We start from the raw sequence: 11,312 nt of genomic DNA, 5'->3' as shown, positions 1-11,312 counted from the left end.
TTGGCACCTTGTACGACCCCCCCCCACCACCCCAAATATTTTATTTGGGATCTTACTCATTTGATTTCTTTGTGTTATCTGTGGAAGAAGGTCTTTGCATGATGCTTTTCAGACACAAGACGTAACTCATCGACTTCGTTTTGGAGTTTGCTTCAACTAAGATCGTATCTGCGGGGTCTGCGAGGCGGGGCGGGTCATGAACTCGCTCCGGGGGCTGATCTGGGCGACGCCGGCCGTTCCACCACAACCAGCAGGATGGGGCCAAACATGAGGTGCTGCTGCTGCTGCTGCTCGCACACACTCGAGAGAGTCCAAGTCTCGTTGAAAAACCAAACAAAACGGAACTCACGAACGCGTCTATTTTATGTTACGTCGATTTTGTTAGTCCAATGTCTTCAACAACTTCGACCCGGGCAGACGGACAACCCCCCCCCCCCCCCCCCCAAGTTCCCCGGATCCAGCAGTCGGCAGTGTGACGTCACCGCAGGCCGACCAAACACAACTCTTAGCGTGGAGGCACTCGTGAGGTCCAACTTTTAAAAATGCGTTTTTTCCTCATGAGGGTCGCGGGCGGGTTGCCGGCCAATCGCACGGCAGCCCTGGACAAACAAACTCTTGGTATTCACAATCACACCCGAGATGATTTCAGGGGTTGTTTTTGGCATGCGGGAGGAAACCAAAGTACCTGGAGAAAAGCCACGCAAAGTGAGCATGTGTATAATATATATCCAAATATATCTGGATGATTTCATTTCATGCAACCGTTTGCCGAAATAAAATGGAGTCAAGTCAACCAACTTTTTTTCCAGTGTCATTTTTTAGTTTTTTATTCGATTCCTGTTGAATTCTCAGTTGCCTTTTTGTGTCAAACGCCAGATGAACACAAAGCAAACAAGCACCAAGTTGAACGTGTGCCGTATTCACTGTTATTTCCAAGAACGGTGCTGGATTCACTGAAAATAACATCAAGTTGAAAATGGTTTTCAACTCAACTTTTCCAAACGCAAAATGACCATTTGAAGCGCGCGCCCGAGAGAGGAAACGACGATTTCAACAGATCGCCAGTGGCGATCGGCACTTCTGAGGAAATCTGGTCCGAGTGATCGGCGAGTTGGAACGGCCACTCGGCTGCTGTGCGTCGACGCTAACTTAGGCGGCCATTTGGAACAGGGGGTCTTCCGCAAAGAGTTCGTCCACCAGCGTTGGGCCCTTCGCGGGGGGCGAGCACTGAGGTGAAAGTGAAGTGGGGAAGGGCCGAACGGTGGGTTGCGTCGCGTTGGGGATCTGCGGATCGGGGAGAAGAGACGGGACGGCTCCCGCGTCGGGCAAGGACGGCACGCTCGCGGGTTGGCCCATGGCCGGCAACCGCCTCACGCTGCCCTGCGGACGATCGTGAACCGTCGTCTCGTGGTCGTGCGCGTGATGATGATGGTGATGCTCGTGCGCGTGCAAGTGCTTGTGCTTGTGGTCGTGGTCCAGGGCGAGCTCGTGGTCGTGCTCGTGCGTGCGGACCCCCGCCTGGTGCTCGTACTTGTGGTGGTGGTCGGGCGAGTCGGCGCTATGATCGTGGGCCCGGGCGTGGTGCGCGTGGGCGTGGTCGTGGTCGTGGGCGTGGTCGTGGGAGTGGTCGTGGGCGTGCCTGCGGGCGCTACCCTCGTCGTGGTCGTGCGTGTGGTGGTGCCCGCCGCCCTCGGCGTGATCGCCGGCGTGGTGGGCGTGGCTCTTGGTGTGGTCGTGGAGGTGGTCGTGAGGGTGCGCCGAGTCGTCACCGCTGCCGTGCGGGTGGCTGTCGTTGTGACTGTGATCCAGCTCATCGCCCAAGGCGTGGAGTTTCTTCTCGCGTTCGGCACCCTACGATAAAAAAAAAAATTAAGGAGTGTGTTCCTCGTGGAATAAATGATTTAAAAAAAACTTTTTTTTTTTTAGCTCACTGAATGCTTCTTGAATTGCCAATTTCAATCTCCATTTAAATGACCCTTTATTTGTCCCACACTGGGGGAATTTACAATTTTGAATTATAAATCATTCAAAAGTTTTCCGAACACGAAAGCACACATGCAAGCAAAATCAATACATCGTGGACGACGGCTCAGAATAAGGAATAAATAAAAAATAAGATATAATAATATTATAGGGCGGCCCGGTAGTCCAGTGATTAGCACGTCGGCTTCACAGTGCAGAGGTACCGTGTTCGATTCCGCCTCTGGCCTCCCTGTGTGGAGTCTGCATGTTCTCCCCAGGCCTGCGTGGGTTTTCTCCGGGTGCTCCGGTTTCCTCCCACATTCCAAAAACATGCGTGGCAGGCTGATTGAACACTCTAAATTGTCCCTCGGTGTGAGTGTGAGCGTGGATGGTTGTTTTGTCTCTGAGTGCCCTGTGATTGGCTGGCAACCGATTCAGGGTGTCCCCCGCCTACTGCCCGAAGACAGCTGGGATAGGCTCCAGCACCCCCCGCGACCCAAGTGAGGATCAAGCGGCTCGGAAGATGAATGAATGAATATAATAATATAGAAAATAATTGAAATTTAAAAAAGTCAATACTAACGGTTTATTCAACTATTGCTCAAAGTTACTGTAATGACGGCTTTGGTAACAAAAAAAATACTGTCTCTTATTTATTCCATTAAAGAATTTTAAATTCCGGTCGAAAATTTGAGCAAGCGTCACGGAAGCCGACATGTTTGATTCGCTTTCGCGGGGCCACATCAAATGACGTGGCGGGCCAAATCTGGCCCCCGGGCCTTGCGTTTGACACCCGCGGCATGCTAATTGTACGAGAGGCTAAAATCATGCTTTGTGGCCTTTACCTCGGGCTCGTAGATCTCACACACGACGTCGACCTCACTCTTGTCGGCGGGAGTGTGGTGGTGGGAGGCCTTACAAAAACCTTTGTGCTGCGGGGGTCAAAACAAACAAACAAACAAACAAACAAACAAATGATTGAAATGATCCATCCAGTCGCTTTTCCGACTGATTATCCCGGACAATGGAGGCAGTTGAACTCGTCAATTCGTTGGAAACGAGGACGAAAATCCTTCGGAGCGCTTCAACCGGCTTCTTCATGCCTTTCGCCGATCGCCTTACAAACGAGCGTCGTGGCGTTGAGCGATTTTTTTTTTGTCGAGACTTACAGAAAACTCGCAGTCCATGAGCGGGCAGTGGTCGTCCGCGCTGGTTTCTTTGTCATTGGGGCAGGTTGTCTCCTGGATGGCGTACTCGGCGTGGTAAGACATTCCCGCGGCCATCTGGACACAAAGGAAAAAAAAAAATCGCCGACCTTTGACCCTTTTCCGTCGTATGTCGAAATATCAAAATAAAAAAAAAAAAAGTCAAATATCTCGAACATCTCGCGAGGTCGTCCGCGACACGCAAAGGCGATCGGCGTCGAGCGCGGCGGCTCGTACCCCCGAAGTCGCTCGGGTGATCCGCAGCACAGCAAAGCGATTGGCCAATCCGCTCTCCTTGTTGAACTTCTTCAGAGATTCCGACACCGTCTTCTGAATCTCGGCGTCATCGGAAGCCACCAAAGTCAGACAGTCCGGGCATAACCGGCTCATCCTTTCGACGGGCACTGAATCAAAAGAAAAGGAAAATAAAACAAAGTCGTCCACGATGCAGCTACGAACCAGCGTGTCTTTGTTTGTCATTTTTTAGTCGGATTCCGGAGAGGTTTGAAAGAGAAACGAGCAGCTCGCGACGACGAGCATCCACCTGGTCTGACGACACAATCGTACTTGTAGAGGCGCACCACCCGCTTCACCCTGTTCATGTAGATCGCCGCCTTGCACTGTCCGTAGACCTGAAGGACAAAAAAAAAATGTCCTCAAACCAATTCTAGTGAATCCACAAAAACGTTGACTCATCTCATCGGTGATTGTTCAAGCGAGTTTAGCCGAAAAATGACAACATGACTTATTCCGTGTGACAATCTGACATTTCGGCGAGCACGTCGGCCTTGCAGTTTACTACGCAAGCTGCGTGTCAGCTGACCCCCCCCCCCCCTTGTCCTTTTCAGTCGACGCCAAGCGACAAAAATGTTTCTATTGGCAACAAAAAAAAAACAACAAAAGGAAGATGCTTTGCTACTAACGGGCGTGTCGGTTGTGGGGCGAGGCTGGCAGTCCTTCCAATCCTTCTGGCTGTGCACGCTACAGTTGGTCTCGACAACATCCAGGGTCAGGTAGAAGACCATGCCGTTTTCTTCCTAAAACGCACATCACACACGATCAACGGTTTTCGAAATGCTCCCCTCCATGAGCCACGATCCGAAGGCCGCGTTTGCCGGCGAGACTCACGTGCTTTTCGGAGTGCGCGTTGGCCAAGCGGCGAAGACTGAGGATGTAGCCCTCCTTGCGCTCGCGGTTAATCTTGGTCAGAGCTTCCCCGGCGGCGCCCACGGCCAAAGCATCTTGGCAGGACTCGGCGACCAGGGCGACCTGGTCCAGCGGCGCCCCCTGCGCGCACGCGCAGGCCGAAGCCAACAGCAGCGAGTAGAACACCAAGCGTTTGTTCATGGCGGGGGCCTCCGACGTCAGTGAGATGAGCCACGAGGGGGACCTTTTATATTCTGTGGCGCTCCGACACGCAACTTAACCATTGACCCCCCCCCCCTCCCATCCCCCCGCCTCTGTCAAAACACACAATCCTATCGGGCTTGATCTGCTTGATTGACCCCTTTTGTCTATTGATCACAAGACTTGCATAAGAGAGACGATTTGTTCTTTAGGACAGTCGCTGAACAACAAATGATTTGATTGACTCATTGATTGGGTTGCTCGCCTGTTCGATTAGTTCAGTCCGTCGGTATCAATTAAAAATCAAAAACGTATTTCAGGCAAACGAGCCACCCGAAGACGCCACGGCTTTTTTTTTTTTTTTTTTTTACATGACAAAGCATATTTCAGAAATCGTCGACTACAAAATGCCAACACAAAATCCATCGGCAAAGAAAATGGTGGCCGGCGACGCGGCAACGTAAAAGTCGTCATCTCTCAAAAGGCAAATGAAAAAGTCATGAAAAGCGTTTTGAATGATGAGCTTCAATGTGAAAATCCATATTTCTTATTCAACCGTTGTGTTGCAAGGCCGAACATGTTTGCTTATGAAAGCCAAATACACGACGATACTTTTCAAAGCATTTTTTTGGGGGGGGGGGGTTGTTTTTTTGCGCAGGTGGGGATCATACACTTCCATTAAAAACAGAATGTCGGTAAAGGCACTCGAACCCGACAAAATGAAGCTTCCAAACGGCAAAATTGATGGGAGCCTTCACTTCCCATTTGGTTGCGCAACTTTCACGATTTCTGAACGCGATGAGTTTCAACCCCCGTTCAAAAGGCTTTCGATCGGGCCTCACAGAAGGACAGTTTCCTGCATTTCTCAATCATGACATGTATGTCGAAAGCACAGATAACGTTTTGTGGCCTCAGAGTACACGGTACATCTTGATAGCCTATGACATGCGCACAAACAAAGGGGGAGACTGGCCACACTTTGGCCTGCATTCAAGTAGATTTTTTTTTTTTTTTAAAGCAGCTTCAGCTTTTCAACTGTAACAATGCGCATTCGAAGACCGCAAGAGCAAGGCAGATCAGGCAAGACTGAGCAGGAAAGGTTTCCATCACCAATGCCCCCCCGCCGCCCCGCGTGTAAAAACCATCGGACAAATAGACAATTTAAAAAAAAACACGTGACTGCAAAACATCCAGCCGCTACCCAAATAATTAAATGGAATCATTAAATCGGTTTTAAACTGCAAAAGGGCGTCAAGCCGGGTGAAACAAATTCAGATTAAAAATGCAGTTCGAGACCGAACATTTTAAATGGTAGACTAGGACGTGTGTGTGTGTGTGTGTGTGTGTGTGGTCTTCTTCGAAAGCGTCATTGCTATTATTTTTTGTGACACTAGATGGTGCCATTGCATTACCTACACCAGGGGTCCAATATTTTCAGGCACCGGCATTTAAAATGTGGCGGATTAATACAACAAAATAATATGGTATGAGTTGCATGAAAACTGTGCTGTTTTCAAAATATAATAATAAACACAAGGAGCGTTTAATCTGGTCACTAAACACTGATCGCTATGGTAATGTTTATTCATTCATTCATTCATCTTCCGAGCCGCTTGATCCTCACTAGGGTCGCGGGGGGTGCTGGGGCCTATTCCAGCTGTCTCCGGGCAGTAGGCGGGGGACACCCTGAATCGGTTGCCAGCCAATTGCAGGGCACACATAGACGAACAACCATCCACGCCCACACTCACACCTAGGGACAATTTAGAGCGTCCAATCAGCCTGTTATGCATATTTTTGGAATGTGGGAGGAAACCGGAGCACCTGGAGAAAACCCACGCAGGCCCGGGGAGAACATGCAAACTCCACACAGGGAGGCCGAAGCTGGAATCGAACCCGGTACCTCTGCACTGTGAAGCCCACGTGCTAACCACTGGACTACCGGGCCGCCCTGGAAGGCAACTTTCAATCCAAAATCCAACTAACAAACACACACACACGCAAAAGCAAACACAAACACACACCGAAAAGCGCATCTGAGAGGGGGCGGGGGGTCGGGGGTGGGGGGGAGACATTCACTGCCGAGTTGTTATCGAAGGCCTCGTCGTTCAGCAAGTCACGGAACAACGATGACTTGTGACGGGCCGACGTGTGGAACGGCATGCGCGGCCGGCGCAGGTTGAGATTAGCATCCAAAAAAGCAGCCTTAGCTGTGTGTGGCTCCGTTGACTGGCCGCAGGTGATGCGGTTGCCGTGGTGACGGATGAGACAAAGCGCGCGATGAGGCTTTGCTTGTACAAATCCGCGCCTTCTGCAAACAGTGACGCCTCGCCCGAGTACTCCGGCGGTGTCCGTACCAAAGTGATGAGTGTCGGACTCACGTACATTTGTTCCTTACGTAATATCTGTGCGCTAAGGAAATAAAGCACGGCGATGAGCAAAAGGAAGCATTTGCGTCAGGTCCCCCCCCCTCCCCGCCGTCCGGTGGGAGAATGGCATTTGTGTCAACGTGCACTCAAAGGGGCGGAGACTGCTGCGTTCAACAGAAGATCAGCTTCCAGAAGGGCTTCAAAGCACCTCACTTGTATTTGCGCTGTCAAAGGCGAAAGAAAATCGCGCCGATTTGGGCCGCTTGACATCTCGCCATGTGCAAAGGACTCGCGACCCTTCCGGCAACATGCCTGAAAAGGTAAGTCAGACAAAAGGACTGTTTTATGAGCGGCTTTTTTTTCTTCTTCCACCGTCGGATGACGTCTTCGCATTCGTTGGACTCAAATGAGCTCGCCGTTCAATGAGATTTTTGGGACTTTTCTCCTTTAGTGCCAAAGACATCAAACACAAAATCAGCTTCTTGCTCCAGAAGCCGCAACAGGTGGACGGCAAGCGGACCCAAGAAAAGGATGAAGACGCCGCCGAAAGGTCAGAAGACAATTTCCTCGTTTATTTGGGAAGAGAGACGAAAGGTTACGCAGCCAAGTCACTTTGAGCGATGAAAACGTTCAAGTCGCTCTGCGTGCGCTCCACGGAATGGAGATCAATTCCCAATTTACAGCGGTGAAGAAAGTTTAGATGGTTGCAAAAATAAATAAATGTGTGTGTGTGTGTGTGTGAAATATATATATGAAGATATACTTATGAAAGGGGGCGGCCCGGTAGTCCAGTGGTTAGCACGTGGGCTTCACAGTGCAGAGGTACCGGGTTCGATTCCAGCTCCGGCCTCCCTGTGTGGAGTTTGCATGTTCTCCCCGGGCCTGTGTGGGTTTTCTCCGGGTGCTCCGGTTTCCTCCCACATTCCAAAAATATGCATAACAGGCTGATTGGACGCTCTAAATTGTCCCTAGTTGTGAGAGTGAGTGCGAATGGTCGTTCGTCTCTGTGTGCCCTGTGATTGGCTGGCAACCGGTTCAGGGTGTCCCCCGCCTACTGCCCGAAGACAGCTGGGATAGTCTCCAGCACCCCCCGCGACCCTAGTGAGGATCAAGCGGCTCGGAAGATGAATGAATGAATACTTATGAAAGGATTGCTCCCGTCGATTTGGTCAGGGAGTCAGGCGAGGGGGGGGGGGGCCATGATCAGGCTCGTAACAACAATTATCGACTGCCGGGTCGCTGCGGGCCGATTGATTCTTTCTACTCCTTTGAGAGTCTCTCGGCAAACAAGGGAAGAATATTGGGCGAGGATCAATGGATAGTGGATTATGTTAAGAGCAAACCAAAATGTTGTGTTCCCTTTTCAAACAACAACAAAAAAACAACAATAACAACAAACTAATGGAAATCAATTGTTTTAGGATGCCGACTGCAGCCGAGGTGGCAAAATGGAAGGAATCGTTCAGCCACGTGATGAACTCTGAAAGTAAGTGGGAATAAAATTATTGTGCTCCCCCACTAAAAAAAAACAAAAAAACAAAAATGTACACAAAGAAGTCAAGCGATGGACTTAAACTGAAACTAAGTCCTTGAGAAGGGGCCGCAGATGGGGCAATCCCCCCTTACCGGGCTGTAATGGATGTCGAGTGAGCAACGTTTGACACACAATCTTGTACGCAACGACGTTTGATACAATAACACAATGAAATGCTTTCGGCGAGGCGGGTCCCCCCCCCCTCCGGTGTTCCAATGAAGAAATTCCTCGTAGCAGCAAACGCTTGAGTCAGAATTGAAAAGCCAAGCTCGGAAGACTCAACCCCGAGCCCCCAAACGCTCAGACGGGAGCACCGCGTAACGTTCTCATGCTTGGCTTCCCTGCTACGTGTCGCGATGCATTACTGGGCCGCCCCCCCCCCCCCCCTCGGGAGCTCGGTGGCCAGTGCCGAGCAGCTAGCCTGCGGAAGAGCAATGGCCTGAGGGTCAGCGGCGAAGATCTGACCTGCTCCTCGCATGACCACAATCGCTTCATTAGAACGTCATGACACGTTTTGCGAGTCTTTGATACGGTCTGGTATTCATTCTGGAATCGTAATGAGTCTGATGCTAAGTGAGAACATACGGGGTCATGTCACGCTTTGAAAATCTGGCTTTGGCACAACTCGACCCAGCTCTAATTTTCTGGACAGCGCAGTTCAAAAGCAGGTCTAAGTTGTGGCGCAGGTCTTGTAATGCCGCTTGGGTCAAGAGCAGGATTTGCAGATGATTTACTTTGGTCTAATTAGTTTTTTTTATGTCATTTAATTTATTCATCTTCCGAGCCGCATGATCCTCACTAGGGTCGCGGGGGTGCTGGAGCCTATCCCAGCTGTCTCCGGGCAGTAGGCGGGGGACACCCTGAACCGGTTGCCAGCCAATCGCAGGGCACACAGAGACGAACAACCATCCACGCTCACACTCACACCTAGGGACAATTTAGAGCGTCCAATCAGCCTGCCGTGCATGTTTTTGGAATGTGGGAGGAAACCGGAGCACCCGGAGAAAAGCCACTCAGGCACGGGGGGGAGAACATGCAAACTCCACCCAGGAAGGCCGGAGTCGAACTCTGCACCTCTGCCCCAATAATAATAATAACAATAGTCATTCATTCATTCATCTTCCGAACCGCTTGATCCTCACTAGGGTCGCGGGGGGGGTGCTGGAGCCTATCCCAGCTGTCTCCGGGAGGCGAAGGACACCCTGAATCGGTTGCCAGCCAATCACGGGGCACACAGAGACGAACAACCACTCACACTCACACCTAGGGACAATTTGGAGCGTTCAATCAGCCTGCCACGCATGTTTTTGGAATGTGGGAGGAAACCGGAGCACCCGGAGAAAAGCCACGCAGGCCCGGGGAGAACATGCAAACTCCACACAGGGAGGCCGGAGCTGGAATCCAACCCGGTACCTCTGCACTGTGAAGCCCACGTGCTAACCACTGGACTACTGGGCCGCCCTCATTTAATTTAGCAATTTAGAATTTCCAGAGCACATTGAATCCTCCAGACTATTGTGAACTCTTGTACCGAAGGCTTCGTTCTGCTCCGCGGCTAGCATCGCCGACGAAAGAGCGTTTCATGTTTGATATCTTCGGCAGAAGGCCGATCGTCGTTTACCGACTTCCTGATGTCGGAGTTCAGCCAAGAGAACATGCAGTTCTGGCTGGCGTGCGAGGACTTCAAGAAGACTCCGACTTGCGAGTTGGAGACCAAAGCAAAGTTCATCTACGGGCGTTACGTGGCGCAAGACTCTCCCAACGAGGTAACCGGGACGCTGTAGCGCGGCGGAGAACACAAAGCCCCGATGCAAAATACCATGACGTATTTTTTTTTTTCGTGTCCGTTGAAGGTCAACCTGGATGCCGCGACCAGAGAGGAAACTCTGCAGAAGGTGACGAGCGGCTCTCGCGCGTGTTTCCAGGAGGCTCAGAGGAGGATCTACCTTTTGATGGAGAAAGACTCCTACAGACGTTTCCTGCACTCCAAGTTGATCGTCGAATTGTCTCAGGCCGACGCCTCGGTCGCACGGAAGAAAGAAAAAAGTGGCCGGGACACCGCCGCCATCCAGCAAGAAAACGCCGGCGGTGCCCGGGCGAGGAGCGAAAGCGGAAGAACATGTCAAACGTTTTTCCATGCCAGATGACTGTGCAGAAAAGCGCATTTGCCCGCGCCGCCTCAATTTTGATTCAAAAAGAAACCCGGAAACGCAGCCTTCCCAGTCTTGACTTTTGTCTACTACCTCAGTATACTTGGAAATGAATGTCAGTAACTTTTTGTCCTTTTGGATTTTGTCCTGGGAAATCCGAAAACGTTTTTTTTTTGTTTGAAAAAGAAATTAACATCCATAATGCCAATAATGCCATTAATTTTTTTTAATTGATTTGAGTTAATTATGACAGTTGCATTTTTAATTAGATTAAATATTTTAATCGTTTGACAGCTCTAATATATATATATATATATATATCGATATAGGAAAAGATTGGAAACCTTACTAACTGTTAATTCTTGAAGGAATATAAAAAATAATTAGCATGCCTTAATGTTGCCTTCCAAAATTAATTTGGACTTTTACCAGGATAATATTACAGCAGTTGATTTGAATGTAACTTTGCATGATTATTTAATGATTAAAAAAAAAATATATAGAGTTGTTTATGAATTGTTGTCCGTTACACAAAATAGTGTTTGGTTTATGTGTGCGTGTGTGTTTAGAATGAAAATAAACAGCAAAAAATATTTTGCCGTGATTTTTTCTTTTTTTTTGTTGGCGTATGTCATGTGTTGTCGCAGACCCGCTTCCTTATTGTGTGTTTATTCTCACTAGTTCATTTATTTCGGCGAGTCCGCTTGCGGGGAGCTTCTGTTAAAATAAAACACATTTTGACCGA

The 11,312-nt window shown here is 49.8% G+C and overlaps 2 protein-coding genes across 2 annotated transcripts; one reads left to right on the top strand and one right to left on the bottom strand.

Annotated features, from left to right (window-relative positions):
• Positions 1-1,047: 1,047 nt before the first annotated feature.
• LOC127605799 (fetuin-B-like) lies at positions 1,048-4,560 on the bottom strand. The gene is made up of 7 exons (XM_052073589.1): positions 4,296-4,560; positions 4,091-4,204; positions 3,712-3,799; positions 3,405-3,571; positions 3,132-3,245; positions 2,808-2,894; positions 1,048-1,851 (listed from the first exon to the last, which is right to left on the bottom strand). The coding sequence occupies exons 1-7, from the start codon at positions 4,512-4,514 to the stop codon at positions 1,150-1,152; spliced, it is 1,491 nt and encodes a 496-aa protein (XP_051929549.1). The 5' UTR covers positions 4,515-4,560; the 3' UTR covers positions 1,048-1,149.
• A 2,488-nt stretch (positions 4,561-7,048) lies between these two features.
• Positions 7,049-10,766, top strand: rgs4 (regulator of G protein signaling 4). Its single transcript, XM_052073640.1, has 5 exons — positions 7,049-7,203; positions 7,335-7,433; positions 8,305-8,369; positions 10,020-10,183; positions 10,271-10,766. The coding sequence occupies exons 1-5, from the start codon at positions 7,160-7,162 to the stop codon at positions 10,562-10,564; spliced, it is 666 nt and encodes a 221-aa protein (XP_051929600.1). The 5' UTR covers positions 7,049-7,159; the 3' UTR covers positions 10,565-10,766.
• The last annotated feature ends 546 nt before the right edge of the window (positions 10,767-11,312 follow it).

This window comes from Hippocampus zosterae, chromosome 8, assembly GCF_025434085.1.
Source record: "Hippocampus zosterae strain Florida chromosome 8, ASM2543408v3, whole genome shotgun sequence".
NCBI lineage: Eukaryota > Metazoa > Chordata > Actinopteri > Syngnathiformes > Syngnathidae > Hippocampus > Hippocampus zosterae.
The sequence above is the reverse complement of the archived record's forward strand: the minus strand, read 5'-3'. Positions and strand labels throughout refer to the sequence as shown.

What these genes read in the sequence shown, in the direction of transcription:
- LOC127605799 (XM_052073589.1), bottom strand. Translation starts at nt 4,514, where the DNA reads ATGAACAAACGCTTGGTGTTCTACTCGCTGCTGTTGGCTTCGGCCTGC. An exon ending in ACGCGCACTCCGAAAAGCAC is followed by an intron (nt 4,205 to 4,295) that starts GTGAGTCTCGCC and finishes TGTGCGTTTTAG; the next exon opens with GAAGAAAACGGCATGGTCTT. An exon ending in TCATGGACTGCGAGTTTTCT is followed by an intron (nt 2,895 to 3,131) that starts GTAAGTCTCGAC and finishes TGACCCCCGCAG; the next exon opens with CACAAAGGTTTTTGTAAGGC.
- rgs4 (XM_052073640.1), top strand. Translation starts at nt 7,160, where the DNA reads ATGTGCAAAGGACTCGCGACCCTTCCGGCAACATGCCTGAAAAG. An exon ending in CCACGTGATGAACTCTGAAA is followed by an intron (nt 8,370 to 10,019) that starts GTAAGTGGGAAT and finishes TATCTTCGGCAG; the next exon opens with AAGGCCGATCGTCGTTTACC. An exon ending in CGCAAGACTCTCCCAACGAG is followed by an intron (nt 10,184 to 10,270) that starts GTAACCGGGACG and finishes TGTCCGTTGAAG; the next exon opens with GTCAACCTGGATGCCGCGAC.